The 22,993-nt window shown below is 36.2% G+C and overlaps 1 protein-coding gene and 2 non-coding genes across 3 annotated transcripts; 1 reads left to right on the forward strand and 2 right to left on the reverse strand.

Moving 5' to 3' along the window:
• Nucleotides 1-6,162: 6,162 nt before the first annotated feature.
• On the reverse strand, nt 6,163-6,270 carry LOC112498042 (small nucleolar RNA R71). The gene has a single exon (XR_003065127.1). It is a non-coding gene; the product is annotated as a small nucleolar RNA R71 (small nucleolar RNA).
• Nucleotides 6,271-7,699: 1,429 nt separating this feature from the next.
• On the forward strand, nt 7,700-10,590 carry LOC127903078 (uncharacterized). The gene is made up of 2 exons (XM_052443738.1): nt 7,700-9,770; nt 9,953-10,590. The coding sequence occupies exons 1-2, from the start codon at nt 7,700-7,702 to the stop codon at nt 10,588-10,590; spliced, it is 2,709 nt and encodes a 902-aa protein (XP_052299698.1).
• A 4,346-nt stretch (nt 10,591-14,936) lies between these two features.
• Nucleotides 14,937-15,044, reverse strand: LOC112498043 (small nucleolar RNA R71). Its single transcript, XR_003065128.1, has one exon. It is a non-coding gene; the product is annotated as a small nucleolar RNA R71 (small nucleolar RNA).
• Nucleotides 15,045-22,993: the final 7,949 nt, after the last annotated feature.

Genomic DNA, 22,993 nt, shown 5'->3' on the forward strand with positions numbered 1-22,993 from the left:
AAATAAAGAAAAAGGAGAAATTACAATACTAACCTTATCGCGTCATTACAACCTTTTTATAAAAAAAAACACACTTAAAAAAATACGTGAAATAAATTAACTAAAAAGAATTAGTAAGATAAACAAAAATTACAAAGAAAAATAAATTGAAAATTAAATTACAGAATTTTAAAGAAGAGAGAAAAAGAAAAGAAATACTAATCTCCAAATGCAGATTCATTTTTTTTCTTTTTTTTCTTTTTTTAATAAAAAAATACAAGAAAATAAATAAAAGAAATTATTCACAAAAATTAATTCTATGAATTAAAATTACTTACCTCCCCGGCAACGGCGCCAAAAAATTGTTGTGCAAATTTTATTGAACTCACAAGCGCACGAATCTATTGTAGAATAGACTAATGGTGAGGAGTGTCGATCCCACGAGGAGGTGGATTTTAATTGTATGTAGAATTAATTTTGTAAATGGTTGGTTGGATTTCTGGTGAAATTGATTTGGAATATTCTAAAACTTAAATTAAAATGGCGAGAATAAATTGAAGATAAATCTATTGAAATGAAGCACTTGGGTATCTGGATCCGTATCAACATGCACCATAGGCTAAATATTCCTTATTAATGCTAATTAAATCATGAGGGGGGAATCCACTCCTCATGAACCACACTCTAATCAATATGGTGCTAAGGGCTTATCGTGCCAAATAATAATAACCTTGTACTAGGGAACCGGTGAAACCAGGGCAGTATCTAGACAAGAGTATTATTATTTGTCGACGAAAAGTCAAAACATCCACAAAAATTAGAGGGGAAGAGAAAATAAATTTACCAAATAAAGCCCATGACACATGTTGAGACTTCACCTTCAACCCAAGCTTAAAAGAAAATTAGTTACTCATAATTGAACTAGGGGCAAAATGGCAATTTATTGAAATACGTAGAAAATACAAGATCAAGTAGGAATTATAGAAATTAGAGTCCAAAAATGGATTCAGAGATATCAAATTAGGGGGGGAGATCCCCATTTTTATAGATACATTGAGTAAATTATGACCATCGGATCAAAAACATTTCGGACGCCCAAGATTGTGCCACGTCATCAGTCAACAGTACGCAGTTTGACAACGCAGTTGAACAGTAACACGGTTTGACCCAGCTTGAACAGTGACGTAGTTTGGTTGAAAATAATCCTGTGTAATGCATGTACTGTACACGAGATTTTTGGTCCACTGATATGCTGCCACGTCACCAATCAACAGTGCATAAGAATTTTAGTCCAACGGGATTGTGACACCTCATCAGTCAATGCCACATCATCGATCCGTCTATGTGAACAGTGTCGTAAACAGTAACGTAGACAGTACCGTATATGTGAATAGTACCGTACAAGTGAATATGCCATTTTTCCTTTTATGCTCCTCCTAAGGTTTTCGACCGTCCTGAGTTCAAAAGTGATGTCCGTTTTGCCATCTGATCTCTCGTTTATTGTGAAATGACTATAATGCCCCTAAAATACATAAAATACTTAATTAAAATAAAATACACGTAATTAAATTACAAGAAGGTTAAATACATAAAAGTAAGGGTGTTAGTAAAACTTGAAGTGTAAAATGCTGATTTTCTCCTTTATAAATATACATTTTCTAGCACTCAACACCAATGACAAGAAAATTGATCAGAAGTAGAGAGTCGTGTTTCTAAAAGATCTGATAGTTGGCAATGTAGAGAAAAATGATTAGTCTCAGTCATCTCCAGAGATTCCTATTATTCCAACATCAGTTTCTCCACTTGTAATTGATAATGATCATGATCAGTTGGAGAGGAAAATAATGATGGTCCAGTAGAACCAGTTGAATAGGCACCTCTAGAACCACTTGCACCACTAGTTGAGCCAGAATTAAGGAGATCCATCATACAACGGCGACCTTCCACCGGATATCCTCCATATGAGTGTGTGATGCCTACAGATGAAGGGGAGCCAGAATATTTTGAAGAAGCCATATCTCACTGGCATAAAAGTGAGTGCGTTAAAGCCATGCAAGAGGAAATGAAATCCTTGAATAAAAACCACACTTATAACTTAGTAAAGCTTCCTAAAGGAAAGAGAGTATCGAAGAACAAATGGGTTTATAGGTTAAAGACTGAAAATAACTCACAACATAAGCTTGCAGAAAGCGTATTTACTCATAAAGCAGTGGATTATTACCTAGTGCTTACATTGGCTTCACTAACCCAAAATCAGATCCATAACTTTCTCCATGGGTCGACCCGTGCAATGCATTGAGCACTCATTCGGACCACTGATCACTCTTGATCTAAGCACTGATTCTTCCATATCATTAGATTTTGACCAAATCGTTGATTATGTTCATCCACATTTTACCAAATATTGTTTACCCTTAGATTTGCCTATTTTGACCACGATCGAATGCTTTTAAAGTAGCCACATCATCTAAATTTTGAACCTTTGATTATGGATGATCCAACATCCATATCTGCTCCAAATTTAATATATAAGCTAATCATAATAAGCCCTAAGAGATGAGCCGGTCTAGCAAAAAAGAAGAAAAAAAAGGGGCTATGGTTTCAATATTGAATTGAAGACATACAATTAGCTTGGGCATTTATTTTGGGGAAGATTTTAGTGAGTGGCTAATATTTTTATTCCCAAATTTTTTTTTTAGGTTTTAAACAAATATTTTTAAAGGTTAGAGGCTATAGTTTAGGTTGGGATTTTCGAGTGAATACTTATTAGTTTTAATTTTAAACACCAAAAATCAAATAAACCTTAATTTTCTTCGCTCATTTTCTGCATTAGTCAAGCTTTGAGATGGTATTTTTCTTTTTTTAAACTTGGTCTTGCTAAATTTGTGAGGACCATGAGCTTGACCCAACGAGATTTTGATGTGAGGTGCTTACAGGTGCAATGCCTTGCAAGTATTCTTGATCCATTGTAAAATTACATTATTTTCATAGTGAATTGTTTCATCTACACTTGGATATAATCACTTTGATGTAGGATGGTTGCATATTATGATCGGGGTGTCTACCTGAGGACATAACTCGGGCAACAAGTGTTTGTTCTACCCCATGGTCAAGCAAAAAATTCCACTTCTTTATTGGTCATTCTTCAATTTTAAGACATTATCCTATTTTTCTTATTTCTTCTAGGATTTGTTTTTGTATTTGGATTCATACATCGTGTATTTTCCTTTTCTTATTTAGTTTAGAAGAATTTTACTATAAAATAATATTTCATATTTTCCTATTTTGCTAAATTCGCAATATTTAGGGTTAGGAATAATATAAAGGGTTCAAAACCCTAGCTTTATTAATTCAGACTTATTCAATAAACTTCATTATTCAAAAACTTTTGTTTCTTTATCTTTCAACCTTAAACGTTTTCGTTTCGTTAGTTGGCATCAGAGCATGTTCGCTTGTCATCATGGTATGACCACACGAACAATAGAGCAACCGCCTTAAAGACGATGATCAAGGGATGCAACCACAGACCATGGAGGCTATTAAACAGGCTGCCATAGAAGTAGCCTTGCATGCAATGAATGATGTCTATAACTCAAGATTAATGGTGATAGAGCGGACAATCGAGAGTCTTAGGCTTTCTATAGATAAAAACTGAGAGGGAAGTCAATAGCAAAGAGTTAATCACGAGGAAGAATTTAAGGGTGTCAGTCATGGTGAACAGCCTGAAGATTTCAACCATGTAGAGATACTTTAGGGGATCAATCATGAAAAAAAACCTCAAGGCATCAATGGCAAAATAGTGCCTCAAAATTTAGGCCATGCGTAATGAATGTAGTGCACATGCGTGAAGAGTTAGGAAGCGATTCGTAAGAGGATTAATTTTTGGACAGAGATAGGACATGCATAAAGAGTTTATATTACAAGATTAATGTTAATATTCTAGATTTTTAGATTAGGATGCATGTCAAGAAATTTGTAGATTGGATATTGATAACTCTATAAAATGAGAGTTATCATGGCACTTTTAGACTTAAATCAATAATACTTAGAGAGTAAATGAGGTGTTTTCATTGTATTTTTGTTACATTTTACATAAACATTCATTTTAATTTAGTCTTAATAAAATTTGCTTGATTTAGAGTAATTCGTGCCCAAATTGTGTGCTTAATTGTAGGTGTCTAGAAGCTTATCTTTCACGAAAGGGATGCTATTGCAACAGGCTCACAAAAATGAGGAAGAACATGGCTACATAAGAATTGAAACAAAATCTGGAACAATGTGGTGATGTAGCCGTTGCTGGAGCAGCCATTGCTGTAGCAATCCTGGAACAACAACATAGAAAATTTAACACGGGATATATATAGAATCGATATCTGCAGTTTCCTAATATGACTTATGCGTGTCCTAAGCTTCGACTTACCCTAGTTTTCAAATATAAAAAGAGCACGCATCATACGAAAAAAGGGCGGCAAATTAACATTGGAGAAATCAAAGGGAAAAAGAGAACAAAATCAGAATTGACGGGAAAGCAAATCTGCACCAGTGAAGATAAACAAGCAGAGCTATTGTGGATTCAATTTTCATCGTTCTTTACTTATTCCTTTACTTACTCTTTGATTGAACCGATATATTTCATGGATGATATTTTGCTGTTTGTTTTTCTTTTTCAAAGTATGAACTAAATTTGATTGTAGTTGAGTGACAAACAATCTAAATGGGTTTTTGATTGTTCTTATGAGTTGCTGCAAGATTGCTATAGCATTTTACTCTAATAGCTATTATTATAATCATTATTTCGGTTGACCACCCATTTAATGGTTCAAGTTAAGATAAAGCCGCAAATGGGCTTGTGTTAGTAGAAATTATTAGAGTAATACTTGATCTTAATTTAAGTTTCCTGTACTAAGATTACTTGAGTCCCAAAAGGACTATATTTGAGTTAAGATTTGTGAAGAACTAGACATAGGAATTCACCTTGTAGGGTAGAGAGAGTGTATGCTCATAATGTCATACCGTAGGTGGGTTAACAACTGGTCATTGTTAGGGTGCTTAAGGGTATGAGAAATCTGATAAGCGACAGCTGACGATGCAAATTAATTATGCCCAGTGCTGTAGGAATTGTTGTAGCAACTGGTATTAATTTAGACAAAACAGTAAGTCCATGAAGAGAGTTTAATCACTTAGCTACCTCATTCCCATTGAAATCTTTTTACGCAATTTATTTAATTTATTTTATTACTGCATTGATTTGTTTTATTTTTCTTTTATTGTCTATTTCGGTAGTAATTCACTTTTAATTATAATCTTTTTAGAACAAAGGAAGTTTGCACTATCGTGATTGCTGTAGCTTTTCTAGTAACATCAATCTTTGTGGAGACAATCTCGAATATTCATCACTTTATTATTTGTTGTGTTCACTTGCACATTGACATCAATACCAATTGAGTTAAAAAATAACCAATAAGTTTTTGGCACCGTTGCCGGGGATTGATTGTTTATTTTCGAAGTGTAAAGTCAATCTTGACAGTGCTAACTTGATCTAATTCGTTCTATTTATTAACATATCAACACTTCCATGCGCAAAGACAGATCTATGGAATTTTAAATTGATCCTGAGATTGAAAGGACTGTAAGGAGACTGCGAAGAGAGCAAAGAAATTCAAAAATTATTTCAAAAATGGATAATTTACAGGATGTGGGAAACTTGGATCCTCATGGGCCACTACAACCTATCAATGTTCAAGAGGGGCAAAATGAGCATGTTAATTAGAGATAACCAGGCAACAACAATATCATTTACATGGCAGATAACAGAGACAGAGCTATCAGAGATTATGCCGTGTTAACTCCTCAAGTTGTACATCCTAGAATAGTCAAACCTGAAGTGGAAGTTGCTTATGTTGAACTTAAACCAGTGATATTTTAAATGCTGCAAACAGTGAGCTAATTTAATGGCCTGCCATCTGAAGATCCTCATCTCGATCTTAAGTTGTTTTTGGAAGTGAGCGATGCTTTTAAAATTACTAGAGCAACACATGATGCTTTAAGACTAAGGCTTTTTCCTTACTCCTTAAGAGATCGAGCTAGAGCATGGTTGAATTCATTACCCTCTGATTCCATCACTACATGAAATGACTTGGCTGACAAATTCTTAATGAAATATTTTCCACCAACCAAGAATGCAAAATTACGGAATGAGATCACTTCCTTTCACCAACTTGAAGATGAGAGTTTGTATGAGGCTTGGGAGGGATTTAAAGAGTTGCTCAGAAGGTGTCTTGATCATGGCATTCCCTGTTGTATACAGCTATAAACCTTTTACAATAGGTTGAATCCAAGTACGAGATTGATGGTTGATGTTTCAGCAAATTGAGCTTTGCTATCTAAACTTACACTTAAGCTTATGAAATTTTGGAGAGAATTGCCAACAATAAATATCAGTGGCCATAAACTAGACAGATGGCAGTGAGAGGAGCAACAGGGGTACATAATATAAATGCAATTACAACATTATCAGCACAATTAACTTCATTGACTAACATGGTAAAAGCCATGACTTCTACTTCTGCAGTAGTAAAGCAAGTGCTGAACTGTCTTGCGTGTATTGTGGTGAGGAACGTGTATTTGACAAATGTCCAGGAAATCCAGCATCAGTAAACTATGTGGGCAATTTCAACCGACAGCCTCAAAATAACCCATACTCAAATACTTACAACTCTGGATGGAAGCAACACCCAAATTTCTCATGGAGCAATCAAAATTAAAATACTCCAGCACTGAGTGGACAGAACAGAAATACTCAACCGCCAGGTTTTCATCAGTAGAATCAAGGGCAAAAACACACTAGTCATGATCCACTTACTTCATTGGAAACACTGATTAAGGAATACATTGCAAAGAATGAAGCAATTATGCAAAGTCAAGTTGTATCTCTAAGAAACCTGAAAAACCAAATTGGACAGCTTGCCACAGCAATGAGTATTAGATCTCAGGGAAGTTTACCCAGCAATACAGAAGATCCAAGAAGAGAGGGAAAAGAACACTGTAAAGTAATCAACTTAAGATCTGGAAAGAATGTTGATATCCTGTTGATGTGACTAAAAAAAGGTTGGAACTTAACTCCTCACAAGAATCACCTCAAGATGAGAGCATGTTACAGCAACCCAGCCATCAAGATACTGGAGTTAGTGGTCAAGCTACAGCAACTATGGAAGGGGATCAACCAATAAATACTGAAGAAAAAGTTGTAACACCAGTGGTGACAACTTACAATAAATCAAATGGTCAGAGATTGGTACCTCTTGAACCTGCTTAGCAATTTAGGCATCCACCTCATTTCCCACAAAGATTCCAGAAACAAAAACAAGACAAATTTTTTAGCAAATTCCTGGAAGTTCTAAAGTAGTTATACATCAATATACGTTTCGTGGAAGAATTAGAGCAAATGCCTAATTATGTGAAATTTTTAAAAGATATCTTGGCAAGAAAAAGAAGGTTGGGAGAATTTGAAGCTGTTGTTTTAACACATGAATGCAGTCACATGCTTCAAAGTAAGATCCATCAAAAATTGAAGGATCTAGGAAGCTTCACAATACCATGTTCCATTGGAATTAGGTACAATGGCAGAGCACTCTGTGACTTGGGAGCCAACATTAATCTGATGCCATTATCTGTATTTCAGTAATTAAGAGTAGGAGAGTGCAGACCAACAACAGTCACTATGCAATTAGCTGACAGATCCCATGCATACCCTAAAGGAAAGATTGAGGATGTATTGGTGAAGATTAACAAATTCATCGTTCCAGTGGATTTCATTGTACTAGACTTTGAGGCTGATAAAGAGGTACTAATTATACTTGGGAGACCTTTCCTAGCAACCGGGAAGACTCTGATAGATGTACAGAAAGGGGAGCTCACAATGAGGGTAAATGACCAACAAGTCACCTTCAATGTATTAGAAGCCATGAAGAACCCTGATGAGGCAGAAGATTGTAATTTCCTGAGTGTTGTGGATCTTGCTGTAGCAGACAGAATAAATAGATGCTGCAGTAACGTGGTTAACGAAGTTGCCACCTTTAAACGCATTGAAGAAGAAGATGTTGCAGCAATTCAGATAGATTGGATGGGAGAAAGACAATCTAACAGACATAGCAGATTTATTGAACCTCTAAATCTTTCAGACAGAGAAGTAAATGCAACTTTACCATCTATTGAATCACCTCCTACTCTTGAATTAAAATTGTTACCTTCACATTTGAAATATACTTATATTGGTCAGAACAATACACTTCCTGTAATCATTTCATTTACTTTGGATATAGATCAAGAAAGGAACCTGGTAGATGTGCTTGGGAAATATAGAAAAGCAATTGAATGGACTATGGCAGACATTAAAGGGATCAACCTATCCATATGCATGCATAAAATTCTATTAGAGGACTGCTGCAGCAATTCAGTAGAGCAACATAGAAGGTTAAATCCCATTATGAAAGAAGTTATGAAAAAAGAAATCATTAAATGGCTGGATGCTGGGATCACACACTCAATATCAGACAGTTCATGGGTAAGCCCAGTTCAATGTGTTCCAAAGAATGGAGGAATAATAGTGATAGCAAATGAAAAGAATGAACTTATTCCTATAAGAAGAGTGACTGGATGGAGGGTATGTATGGATTACAGGAAGCTCAATAAAGCCACACGAAAGGATCACTTCCCACTTCCATTTATAGATCAAATGTTGGACAGACTTGCTGGAAAACAATATTATTGTTTCCTAGATGTGTATTCATGTTACAACCAAATCGCTATAGACCCAGAGGATCAGGAAAGGACTACATTTACCTGTCCTTATGGAACTTTTGCCTTCAGAATGATGCCCTTTGGTTTGTGCAATGTGCCAGCAACTTTCCAGAGATGTATGGTGTCTATTTTTTCGGATATAATGGAGCAAACATTAGAAGTCTTCATGGATGATTTCTCAGTCTTTGGAAAGACATATACTGATTGTTTACACAACTTGGAAGAAGTTCTTAAAAGATGTGTGTTGACTAACTTAGTACTCAATTGGGAAAAATGCCACTTCATGGTGCAAGAAGGCATAGTGTTGGGTCATAAGGTGTCCAAGAGTGGCATTGAGGTAGATAAAGCGAAGATAGAAGTGATAGATAAACTGCCACCGCCCACTTCAATCAAAGGGATTAGAAGAGTTTTGGGTCATGCTGGATTTTACAGAAGATTCATAAAAGACTTTTCCAAAGTAGCTAAACCATTATGCTCATTGTTAGAACATGACATGCCTTTTCATTTTGATAAAGATTGTCTTCAAGCCTTTGGAGAATTGAAGAAAGCTTTGATCACTTCACCAGTGGTTATAGCACCAGATTGGACTCTACCATTTGAGCTGATGTGTGATGCCAGTGACCATTCTGTTGAGGCAGTGTTGGGGCAGAGGAAGAATAAAGTTTTCCACTCTATATACTATGCCAGCAAAACTCTTACTCAAGCTCATATTAATTACACCACTATAGAGAAAGAGTTGCTAGCGGTAGTATTTGCTTTCGTCAAGTTTAGAGCTTACTTAGTGGGTACTAAAGTGACAGTGTACACAGATCATGCAGCCATCAAGCACCTAATCTCAAAGAAGAATGCTAAACCGAGATTAATGCGATGGATCTTATTGCTTCGGGAGTTTGATTTGGAAATTAAAGATAGAAAGAGGACTGAAAATCAAGAAGCAGACGCAAGCACATTGACAAAAAAGGCATCACTGAAACTTTTCCTGATGAACAACTGTTAATAATACAACAGGCACAGATGCTGCAGCAATCAGGATCTCCATGGCATGTAGATTTTGTTAACTACTTAGTAAGTAGATTGCTACCATCTGAGTTGAAGTTTCAGCAGAAAAAGAAATTTCTTCATGATGTTAGAAGCCATCAGTAGGATGACCCATATTTGTATAAGTTATGCTCAGATCAAGTAATACGAAGATGTGCTTCAGAGGAAGAAATTCCGTATATACTGGAATCTTGCCATGTTGCAGCATATGGAGGACATTTTGGTGGTCACAGAACAGCTGCTAAGATTCTGCAATCAGGTTATTACTGGCCTTTTATTTTTAAAGATGCTTATGAGTTTGCTAAATGTTGTGACAGGTGTCAAAGGACAGGAAACATAACTCAAAGACATGAAATGCCATTGACGAACATTCTGGAAGTAAAGATTTTTGATATATGGGGAATAGACTTCATGGGTCATTTTCCACTATCCTTTGGGAACTTATATATCATGGTTGCTGTGGATTATGTGTCCAATTGGGTAGAAGCTGCAGCATTACCTATCAATGATGCTAGAGCAGTAGTGAACTTCCCTCAGAAAAGCATTTTTTCTAGGTTTGGCACTCCACGAGCAATTATTAGTGATGATGGTACTCATTTCTACAACAAACTATTTGCTGCAGCTATGGTGAAATATGGAATCAAGCATAAAATAACAACAACATATCACCCACAATCCAATGGCCAGGCAGAAGTGTCTAATAGGGAGATTAAGAAGATCCTTGAAAAAGCAGTGAAACCCATCAAGAAAGGATTGGTCCTTGCACTTACATGACTCCCTATAGACTTACATAACAATATACAAGACACCACTAGGCATGTCTTCCTACCAAATTGTGTATTGAAAAGCTTGCCACTTGTCACTCAAGCTAAAGCACAAAGCATACTAGGCACTGAAGCAATTAAATTAGGATATACATGTTGTAGAAGAGCAAATGAAACTTCAACTATGTGAGCTTGATGAATTGCGGCTATTCTCGTATGAAAATGCAAGAATCTATAAAGAGAGAACAAAACACTGGCATGACAAACACATTCAACACAGGAAATGAATCCCTGGTCAACAAGTTATGCTCCATAATACGAGGTTAAGACTATTTCAGGAAAGTTGAAATCTAGATGGTCTGGACCTTTCAAGATGCTCAGAATTTACCATCATGGGGTTGTTGATCTCCTAGATGAAAAGACAGGCCAGGACTTCAAAGTTAATGGGCACAGAGTTAAGCATTACATGCATTCAGCTACAGATTGTTCAAAGAAGGTCTTACTCCTTAGAGAACCGGCATTATGAGCACTCAAGTAAGGTATGACTGAAGGACCTTAAATCAAGCGTTCGATGAGAGGCAACCCATTGATGAGGCAGTCATTTCGAATGAGATGGACCCTCCATGGTTTTGTCATAGAATTTTTTTATTTATTATTATATTTATTCAGCTACAGATTGTTCAAATAAGGTCTTACTCCTTAGAGAACTGGCATTATGAGCACTCAAATAAGGTTAGGCTTAAGGACTTTAAATTAATTGCTCGATGGGAGGCAACCCATTATTGAGGCAGTCATTTCGAATGAGATGGACCCTCCATGGCTTTGTCATAGATTTTTTTTATTTATTATTATCTTTATTCATGATGGTTTAACTTTTATCTTTTTTTGTTTTTTTCTACAAAAAAAGGCCCATTCACGTACTTATTGAAGTTGGATTCAATACTAACAATTAGGGTTGTAATGTTAACAGATTACAGAGGCAAGCCACGTGTCAGCAGCTATTTGAGGAGAGTGTGTAACCGTTGCTAGAGCACACACTTGGGTGCTGCAGCAACCAATATTACTGTTACAGTAACTTAATCATGGAGCCTCCCACTTTACCTTTGTAGATAATATGTGACAGATGGCTGGGTGGATTTGGATAGAAATTGAGGAAGAATATCTCTTACATTAATGCATTAATTTCTCTTGTCTATTTTTATGGGATATGCTTAATAAATTTAAAAATTCTTCTCTAATTTATCTCTTTTACCAGATTTGTTTTCATTTAATTCCATCTATATAAGGGCGTCACTGTTCATATTGACCTCTAACACTATTTTCTTTCCCCTTCGCAGTTACGACTCTAGTACTTAATAACCTTTTCTTCTCATTTCACTCTTGGGCATATTACTATCAAAATTTTACTGCTATCGCAATGCCAAGGTACAAAAGGACAGCCAATCGACTAAAAGATCCCTCACGATTCTAAAGTTACCATGCGGAAGAAAAGTATGAAGAATTTATTGAATCGTGCAAGATTCTGGAAAAAAAAGTGTTTCAGTTCCCACCTCAACCCTCAAGAATTGTCCAATCATTATACAATGCTGCAGCAAAGCGCGAGTGGCTGGAGTTTTGTAACCACCCTCGAGACCCTGTGTTGCCATTAGTGAACGAATTTTATGCCAATTTGGTAAGCCCTGGTTAACACAATATTTGGGTAAGAAACTCGCTTGTTCCATTAGTTTCTCGAGTTATAAATGCTTTCTATAATTTACTTTCTGAAGTTAATTGTGAGTATGCCAAATTGCTTGACAAAGTAACCCCACAAAGATGGAACAAAATTTGTACAACACTTACCGTAAATGGTGCATATTGGGCTAATGAAGAAGGGCGTGTGATTAATAGAATAGATTTGACACCCATTGCTAATGTGTGGGTGAAATTTCTAAAATCCAGACTTATGCCAACCACCCACACCACTACTGTTTCACAAGAAAGGCTAATACTGTTGTATGTTATTGTTAGAGGGTTACCCATAGATGTGGGAAGCATTATAGAAAAACAAATTCGGGACTGTGCCATGAAAAACCACCAACCAGCAGCCTTGTTATTTCCTTCACTCATCCCAGCATCTGTGTGGTATCGGGAGTTCGCCTTGATGCAAAAGATGAGCATGTCAAGAATGATGTGTGATAACTCTAGGAAATGAGAGTTATTACATCTGTTCTAGACTTAAATAAAGGGAATTTAGAGAGCAAATAATGTGTTTTGATTACATTTTGGTGACCTTTTGCATAAACATTCATTTTAGTTGAGTTGTAACAAGTTTTGCTTGAATCATAGTAATTTATGCTAAAAACAGGTTTTAATTTGTAGGTTTTAAATTCATGAAAGGAAGCAGAGACAGTAGATGAGAAAGAGAAGGAAAGAAGATGGTCACAAAAGAAAGAAAGCACAATCGAAAATAATACAAGTGTTGCTGCGGATGTTAGAGCAACCAGTGCTGCAGCAATTGGGGAATGACGCAGGAGAAAATATAGGCGCGGTCAGCAATTAAATCACAATCTGCATGTTTCCCAATTTAAACACATGCACGCTCATGGGTTTCAGTTTTAACCTAATATTGCAATATATAAAGGAAGCATACACCACATAGCAGGCGGCAGAGAATCATTATCATAAAAAAAAGACAATTACAAAGGCGAGAAGAAGAATAAGATTAAGGAGTGTTGTTCGGCTTCATCGAAGAATTGAGAAAGATCCTTAGACTTTCATCGTGCTTAATTCATATTATTTTTCGTCTTTTGACTGATTGAATGTATTTTGTGATCAGTATCATTATATTTATTTTTCTCATCCAAAGTATGAACTAAATTTAAGTGTAGTTGAGTGACAAATAATCCAATGGGTTCTTGACTGTTCTTATATGTTGCTATGAAAATGTTGTAGCATTATACTCTAATAGCTTTTATGAACATAATTGTTATTTCGGTTGACTACCAATTTAATGGTTTCAGTTAAGATAGAGCAGCAAAATGGCATATCTTAGTGGATATTATTAGAGTATTACTTGTTCTTAAGTTGAGTTTCCTGGATTAGGTTATCCTAAATCCCATAAGGGCAATACTTGAATTAAGATTTGTGATATCCTAGACATAGGTGTTCACCTTGTAGGGTAGAGAGATTAAAGGTCATAAAGCCATACATTAAATTTATGAGCAACTGGTCATTGTTAGTAGATTTGAAAGTATGAGATTTCCAACATGCGATAGCTGCGGAAACAAATTTGTTCTACCCAGTGCTACAACACTTATCATAAACAACTGGTGCTAATTCGGTAATCAACAGTCACCCCATTAGGAGAGTTTGATCATTCAACTACTACGTTCTCAATTGATTCTTAAACACAATTAACTTAGTTTATTTCGTACAAGTATTAGTTTATTTCTATCTCTCATAATTATTGGTTACGGGAGAATAATTTGACAAGTTTTTGTTTCGATTTTTAGTTGATTGCATTATTGTGGTTGCTTTAGCACTTTGAGTAACATCAATCCCTGTGGAGACGATTTTGAATACTCATTACTTTATTACTTGTTGTGTACACTTGCACTTTGGCATTGATAATAATTGATTATATAAATCAACCAATAAGTTTTTGGCGCCGTTGCCGGGGATTGATTGTTTATTTCTGAAGTGTAAAGTAAATCGTGATATCACTAAACTAAACTTGATTCATTCTATTGATTGGCAGATCAGTACGTGCATGCGCAAGGACGGATCTGTGATATTCTAATTCGATCCTGAGATTGAACGGACTATCAGGAGATTGCGAAGAGAACAAAGAAATCCAAAGACTGTTACAGGCATGAATAACTTGCAAGATGAGGGAAATTTGAACCCTCACGGGCCTTTACAACCAACCAACATTCAAGAATAGCAGAATGAACATGCTAACGGGAGACAGCCAGGAAATAACAATATTATTTACATGGCAGATGACAGGGACGGAGCTATACGAGATTATGTCGTGCTAACTCCTCAAGTTGTCCACCCTGGCATCATCAGACCTGAAGTAGATGTTGCCAACTTTGAGTTAAAACCAGTGATGTTTCAAATGTTGCAAACAGTTGGGCAATTCATTGGTTTGCCAAATGAAGATCCTCATCTCCATCTTAAATTGTTCTTGGAAGTAAGTGATACTTTTAAGATTGCTGGAGCAACGCAAGATGCCTTAAAGTTGAGGCTTTTTCCTTATTCGTTAAGGGATCGAGCAAAAGCATGGTTAAATTCATTACCATCTGATTCCATCACTACATGGAATGAATTGGCTGATAAATTCCTAATGAAATACTTTCCACCAACAAAGAATGCAAAATTACGGAATGAGATTACCTCCTTCCATCAAATTGAAGATGAGAGTTTGAACGAGGCTTGGGAAAGATTCAAGGAATTGCTCAAAAGGTGTCCTCATCATGGTATCCCCTGTTGCATTCAATTGGAAACTTTCTATAATGGATTAAACCCGAGTACAAGGTTAATGTGGATGCTTCAGCAAACGGGGCCCTGTTATCCAAATCCTACACTGAAGCTTACGAAATTTTAGAGAGAATTGACAATAATAACTACCAATGACCTTCAGCTAGGCAACCAGTAGCCAGAGGATCAGCAGGGGTACACAGCATTGATGCAATTACAGCCCTATCAGCTCAAGCAACTTCATTGACTAACATGGTAAAAGCCATGACAGCTGCTCCAGCAACAGTAAAGCAAGTTACTGAACTTTCTTGTGTTTACTGTGGTGAAGATCATGATTTTGATAATTGTCCTGGAAATCCAGCCTCAGTAAATTATGTGGGTAACTTCAATCGACAACCTCAGAACAACCCATATTCAAATACTTACAACCCAGGCTGGAAACAACACCCAAATTTCTCATGGAGCAATCAGAATTGAAATGCTCCAGCATTGAATGGGCTAAGTAAAAACACACAGCCACAACCACCTGGTTTTCATCAACAAAGCCAAGGGCAAAAACATGTCAATCAAGATCCAATCACTTCATTGGAAGTATTAATTAAGGAGTACATTGCAAAGAATGAAGCAATTGTTCGGAGTCAAGCTGTATCCTTGAGAAATCTTGAAAACTAAATGGGACAACTAGCTATAGCAATGAGCAACAGAACTCAAGGAAGCTTACCCAGCAACACAGAAGATCCTAGGAGAGAGAGCAAAGAACACTGCAAAGTGATTAGTTTGAGATCTGGAAAGCATGTTAATATACCATTTGAGGTAACCAAAAATGGGATGGAATGCAATTCAGCTCAAAAACCAAATCAAAACTGAAGTCTATTATAGCAGACTCCCCATCAAGACACAGATGAAATGGATCCAGCTACAGCAACTGCAAAAGAAATTCAACCAGAACTTGCTAAAAAAAAGTTACAACACCAGTAGCCACAACCTGCACCAACTTAAACAAACAGAGTTTGGTACCTCCTGAATCTAACCAGCAGTTTAGACATCCACCACTCTTCCCTCAAAAGTTCCAGAAGCAAAACAAGACAAGCAGTTCAGCAAATTTCTGGAAGTGCTGAAGCAATTGCACATAAACATACCTTTTGTGGAAGCTTTGGAGCAAATGCCAAATTATGTGAAATTTCTAAAAGATATCTTGGCACGAAAAAGAAGGCTGGGAGAGTTTGAAACTGTTGCTCTAACACAGGAAAGTAGCCATATGCTTCAGAGTTAAATTCTGACAAAATTAAAAGATCCAGGGAGTTTTACAATACCTTGTTCTATAGGGAATAGGTATGCTGGCAGAGTACTTTGTGATCTGAGAGCTAGTATTAATTTGATGCCATTATCTGTATTTAAGCAGCTTAGAGTAGGGGAGTGCAGACCAACAACTGTCACTCTGCAATTGGCTGACAGATCTCATGCATATCCTGAAGGAAAGATAGAGGATGTACTGGTGAAGGTTGACAAATTCATTTTCCCTGTGGATTTCATTGTGCTAGACTTTAAAGCTGACAAAGAAGTTCTCATTATACTTGGCAGACCCTTTCTAGCAACTGGAAAGACTCTGATAGATGTACAGAAAGGAGAGTTGACCATGAGAGTAAATGATCAGTAAGTCACATTTAATGTACTAGAGGCTATGCGAAACCCTGATGAAATAGAATATTGTAATTTCCTCAGTGTAGTGGATCTTGTTGTAGCAGGCAGAGTGGACAAATGTTGCAGTGATGTACTTAATAAAGTCACCACCTTTGAGGAGGTTGAAAAGGAAGATGTTGCAGCAATTCAAACTGATTGGATGGACAAACAGCAATCTAATAGGCACAATAGAGCTATTGAACACCTAAATCTTTCAGACAGGGAAGTAAAAACAACTTTACTATCTATTGAATCACCCCCTAGTCTTGAATTAAAAATGTTACCTTCACACTTAAAGTATGCTTATCTTGGTCAAAATAACACACTCCTTGTAATAATTTCTTCTACTTTGGATGCAGGTTAAGAACAAAGCCTAGTGGATTTGCTGGGAAAATACAAAAGAGCAATTGGATGGACCATGGCAGATATAAAGGGTATCAACCCATCAATATGTATGTATAAGATCCTGTTAAAAGACTATTCCAGTAATTCGGTGGAGCACCAGAGAAGGCTGAATCCTATTATGAAAGAAATGGTAAAGAAGGAAATCATCAAATGGTTGGATGCTGGAATCATATACCCAATATCAGATAGCTCATGGGTAAGCCCAGTTCAGTGTGTTCCAAAGAAATGAGGGATAACAGTAATGGCTAATAAGAAGAATGAACTCATTCCTACAAGGACAGTGACTGGATGGAGAGTGTGTATGGATTACAGGAAGCTCAACAAAGCCACAAGGAAGGACCATTTCCCACTTCCATTCATAGATTAGATGCTGGACAGACTTGCAGAAAAACAGTACTACTGTTTCTTAGATAGGTATTCAGGCTACAACCAGATTGCTATAGCACCAGAGGATCAAGAGAAGACTACATTTACTTGTCCTTATGGAACATTTGCCTTTAGAAGAATGTCATTTGGGCTATGCAATGCTCCAGCAACATTTCAGAGATGCATGTTGTCTATATTTTCCGATATGGTAGAGCAAACTTTGGAAGTTTTCATGGATGATTTCTTGGTTTTTGGAGAAACATATAGTAATTATTTACACAACTTGAAAGAAGTTCTTAAAAGATGTGAGATGACTAACTTAGTACTTAATCGGGAGAAGTGCCATTTCATGGTGCAAAAAGGAATAGTGTTGGGTCACAAGATATCCAAGGAGGGTATTGAGGTAGACAAAGCCAAGATAGAGGTAATAGATAAACTGCCACCCCTAACTTCAGTAAAGGGGATTAGGAGTTTTCTGGGTCATGCTGGACTTTACAGAAGATTCATTAAGGATTTTTCCAAAGTCGCCAAGCCTCTTTGTTCATTGCTGGAGCATGACAAACCATTTCACTTTGATAAAGAATTCCTGCAAGCATTTGGAGAATTAAAGAAAGCCCTCATTACTGCTCCAGTAGTTATATCTCCAGATTGGAATTTACCATTTGAATTGATGTGTGATGTTAATGATCATTCTGTAGGAGCAGTATTAGGGCAAAGGAAGGATAAGGTTTTTCATTCCATATACTATGCAAGCAAAACTTTCACTCCAACACATATCAATTACACCACTACAGAGAAAGAGTTGTTGGCAGTAGTTTTTGCTTTTGACAAATTCAGAGCTTACCTGGTAGGTACTAAAGTAACTGTTTACACAGACCATGCAGCCATCAAATACTTAATTTCAAAGAAGGATGCCAAACCAAGACTAATCAGATGGATCTTATTGCTTCAAGAATTTGATCTGGAAATTAAAGATAGAAAGGGGATTGAGAATCAAGTGGCAGACCACTTGTCAATGTTGGAACCAGACACTAGTACATTGACAAGGAAAGGCATCACTGAAACTTTTCCTAATGAACAGTTGTTGGTAGTACAGCAAGCACAGATTGACGGGAAAGCAAGTCTGCACCAGTGAAGATAAACCAGCAGAGCTATTGTGGATTCAATTTTCATCGTTCTTTACTTGTTCCTTTACTTACTCTTTGATTGAACCGATATATTTCATGGATGATATTTTGCTGTTTGTTTTTCATTTTCAAAGTATAAACTAAATTTGATTATAGTTAAGTGACAAACAATCTAAATGGGTTTTTGACTGTTCTTATGAGTTGCTGCAAGATTGTTATAGCATTTTACTCTAATAGCTATTATTATAATCATTATTTCGGTTAACCACCCATTTAATGGTTCAAGTTAAGATAGAGCCGCAAAAGGGTTTGTCTTAGTAGAAATTATTAGAGTAATACTTGATCTTAATTTAAGTTTCCTAGACTAAGATTACTTGAGTCCCAAAAGGGCTATATTTGAGTTAAGATATGTGAAGAACTAGACATATGAATTCACCTTGTAGGGTAGAGAGAGTGTATGCTCATAATGCCATACCGTAGGTAGGTTAACAATTGGTCATTGTTAGGGTGCTTAAAGGTATGAGAAATCTGATAAGCGACAGCTGAGGATGCAAAATAATTATGCCCAGTGCTGTAGGAATTGATGTAGCAACTGGTGTTAATTTAGACAAAAGAGTCAGTCCATAAAGAGAGTTTGATCACTTAGCTACCTCATTCCCATTGAAATCTTTTTACGCAATTTATTTAATTTTTTTATTACTGCATTGATTTGTTTTATTTTTTTATTGTCTATTTCGGTAGTAATTCACTTTTAATTAGAATCTTTTTGGAACAAAGGAAGTTTGCACTATCGTGATTGTTGTAGCCTTTCTAGTAACATTAATCCCTGTGGAGATAATCTCAAATATTCATCACTTTATTACTTGTTGTGTTCACTTGCACATTGACATCAATAGCAATTAAGTTAAAAAATAACCAACAGATATCAATGGTCGATAGTTTCTTTGATTATATAGAGATTCCCCCTCAAAAGTGGGTTAAGTTTGTGGCATTTAAATTAAAGGGCACAACTTTAGTATAGCGGCAACACATACAAAACTGAAAGTGAGTTGCGAGTAAATCATTTATTCAGCCATGGCCTAGAATACAACAGATGACGAAAGAGTATTTCCTGCCAGTAGATTACCAACAGCACTTGTATTTCAAATATCGAAATCCTAGACATGGAAACATAGTGTGGATGAATACACAAACAAATTTTATAATCTTCATAAAAGAAATAATACGGATGAACTTGAATTTCGGACAATTACGAAATATATTAGCGGATTGAAACAAGAGATACAAGATGAGATAGTGGATATGATTTGGTACTTAGGCTCAATAGTCGCTAGGGCTAAAAAATTAGAAGAAATAAGGCAGTGAGCTATTTTTAGAACTCAACTACGATAACTCATTGGTGTGTAAAATACACCGATTGGTCTTGAGGCTGAGAACAAGCAGAAAATATAGGCTGGAAGTAGTCAGATGCAACAACCACCATAGTAGCAGCTAAGGCAGTAGCCACCTAGATAGTAGCAACCACCTAGACAGTAGTAGAAAAACCCATATGCGGAGCCTATGCTAAACAAGTATTTGAAGTGTAGAGAGTTAGGCCTTCGACCGAGTGACTATCTTCCAAAAAATTTAAATTTAGTAGAGGTTGAAGTCAACGAGATAGGTGCAGATGTTGTTAAAGATGGGGATGACGAAAAAGCTTTGGAGTTGGTGGCAGATGAAGGTGAGATGCTGAATTGTATTGTGCAAAAAGGTTTATTAGCATCAAAATTTAAAGAGGAACAATTAGCAAAACAAGATTTTCAGAACAGGTGTCACCATTAGTGATGAGGTGTGCAACGAGTTAATTGACAGTGACAGCAATGAGAACATAGTTTTGAAGGCACTAGTTGAAGTGATAGGACTCAATATCCAGCACTTTACAGAATGGGGTGGATAAAGAAAGGGACAAAAACACGGGTAACAGAGGTGTGTCGTGTTCCCCTCTCCATCAGGAAGATTTATAAGAATAATTTGGCATGCGATGTAGTGGATATAGATACGTGTCATTTGTGATTAGGCAACCTTAGAAGTCTGATATTGGTGCAGTCTACAGACAAGAGGATAATGTGTATGAGTTTTGGTATAATAGTAAAAATGTATGTTTAGAGCCTTTAACGAACAAAAAAAAGAATTCCAAGGTAGAAGGAAAGATCTCTCTGAATATTATGAAGGGATATTTAAAGAAAGATTAGGATGATTACAAAAAGCTACAAAAAAAAAGATGAATTCGAGATGAAAATTATTTCTGAATAAGTGTAGCCATTGTTAGTTGAATTAGCTGATATTACAACAGCAGAGATGCATCATCATATAGACTTAGTTCATAGTGCAAGTTTTCCTAATTTGCCCCCTATTGCATGAGCCCTTATGAGCATGCGATCTTATAATGATAGGTTGATGAGTTGCTGCGGAAGGGGTTTATTCGTGAGAGTATAAGTCCATAAATTATCCCAACTTTATTAGTGTCCAAGAAATATGGGAGTTAGCATATGTGTGTGACAGTAGGCAAATTAACCAAATTATGGGAAAGTATTGATTTCCCATTCCAACCTTTCTCGAAGATAGACCTGGATAGTAGATATTATCATATCATAATTGAGCTTGGTGATGAGAGGAAGGCAACATTCAGGATAAAAGAAGGTTGTATGAGTGGTTCGTAATCCATTTAGGCTGTCTAATGCACCAAGCACTTTTATGCACTTAATAAATAATGTTCTTAAGTCTTTCGCCTGTAAATTTATTCCGGTGTGTTTTGACGATATTTTGGTTTATTCCATCGATGTGGTGACACAATTATAGCATTTGAGAATCGTTATAAAGGTGTTACAAAGAAATAAACTTTATATTGATCTAAAGAAATGTAGCTTTTTGTAGAGTATTGTGGAATTCATGGGTTTTATAGTTAGTAGAAAGGGGATTTGAGCTATTAAGTCAAAGACGCAAGCAATTAAAGAATGACCTATGCCTAAGATAGTAGGTAAGGTCCGTAGTTTTCATGGGCTAGTAATGTTTTATAGAAGGTTCATTCATGATTTTACCACTATAGCCCCACTTATTACTAAATGCTTGAAGAAAGGAAAGTTTAAGTAGAGAGAAAAAAAAAGGCGAGTTTTGCTTTACCAAAGGAGAAGTTGTCTACCACTCTTGTGTTAGCCTTGCCAAACTTTGATAAGTTGTTTGAAGTTGAGTGTGATGCTTCTAATAAAGGTATTAGGGTTATTTTTTCCCAAGGGGGGTGACCAATTGAGTATATGAGTGAGAAATTGAATGGAGCACGACAGAAGTGGTCTACTTATGATCAAGAGTTTTATGTGATCCTTTGGCCAGTAAAGTCATGGGAGCATTACTTGATCCAAAAGGCATTCATGTTTGGCAGTGATCACTAAGCCTTGAAGTACTTCAACAACCAGTAAAATCCAAGCAAAATGCATGCAAGATGAGTAAACTATATGTAGAAGTTCACTTTTATTGTGAAGCATAAATCTAGGCAGCAAAATAAAGTGGCTAATGCACTCATTAGGCGAGCGACTTCACTGGTAATTCTGGTTAATGAAGTTGTTGATTTTGAATGCCTGAAAGATTTATATGTGAAGGATGAAGACTTTGTGCAAATTTGGGATCACTGTTTCGACCATCAGAATGCAAAGGATTTTCTCATTTAATATGGGTATCTATTCAAGGCCAATTAGTTGTGCATGCCACGAAGTTCTTTAAAGAAGCAAATTATTATTGCATGGAGGAGGGTTAGGTGTTCATATTGGTTGAGATAAGACAAAGCGCTTGTGGAAGAGCGATATTGTTGGCCATAGTTGAATAACGATGTGTGCGAGATTGTTCAAAGGTTTCAAATTTGATAATAAGGCGAGGTGCATGTACATAATATAGGTTTATACATGTTATTACCTATTTTAAAGAATTTTTGGTTGGATCTGTCCATAGATTATGTGTTGGGGTTGCCTCGCACATGGTTTGGGTGCGATTTTTTATTAGTCGTTGTTGATAGGTTTTTGAAGATGGAACATTTCATTGCATGTCAAAAGACTAAAGATGCTACCTTAGTTGTGTTAGCCTATATGGCTATAAATATTGATTTTGATGATAACAAACCACATGTATTTATTAAGCAAAGATTTATGAATTGTGCTTTTATAATAAGAAAATGATGTTATGGAATTAAAGTATTTTGGACTAAAAAAAAAGTATTTTTAAAATCCTTGATAGTGTTTTTAAATTTCAGATTTGGACCTATTTGAAACTATTTAAATATTTTTGGGCCATTCTATAATTTCACAAAGTTTGGGCGAAATCATAATTTCAAAAAATTTTGGGATTGAG

The sequence above is a fragment of the Citrus sinensis genome, chromosome 1 (genome assembly GCF_022201045.2).
Source record: "Citrus sinensis cultivar Valencia sweet orange chromosome 1, DVS_A1.0, whole genome shotgun sequence".
In the NCBI taxonomy this organism is placed as follows: Eukaryota; Viridiplantae; Streptophyta; class Magnoliopsida; order Sapindales; family Rutaceae; genus Citrus; species Citrus sinensis.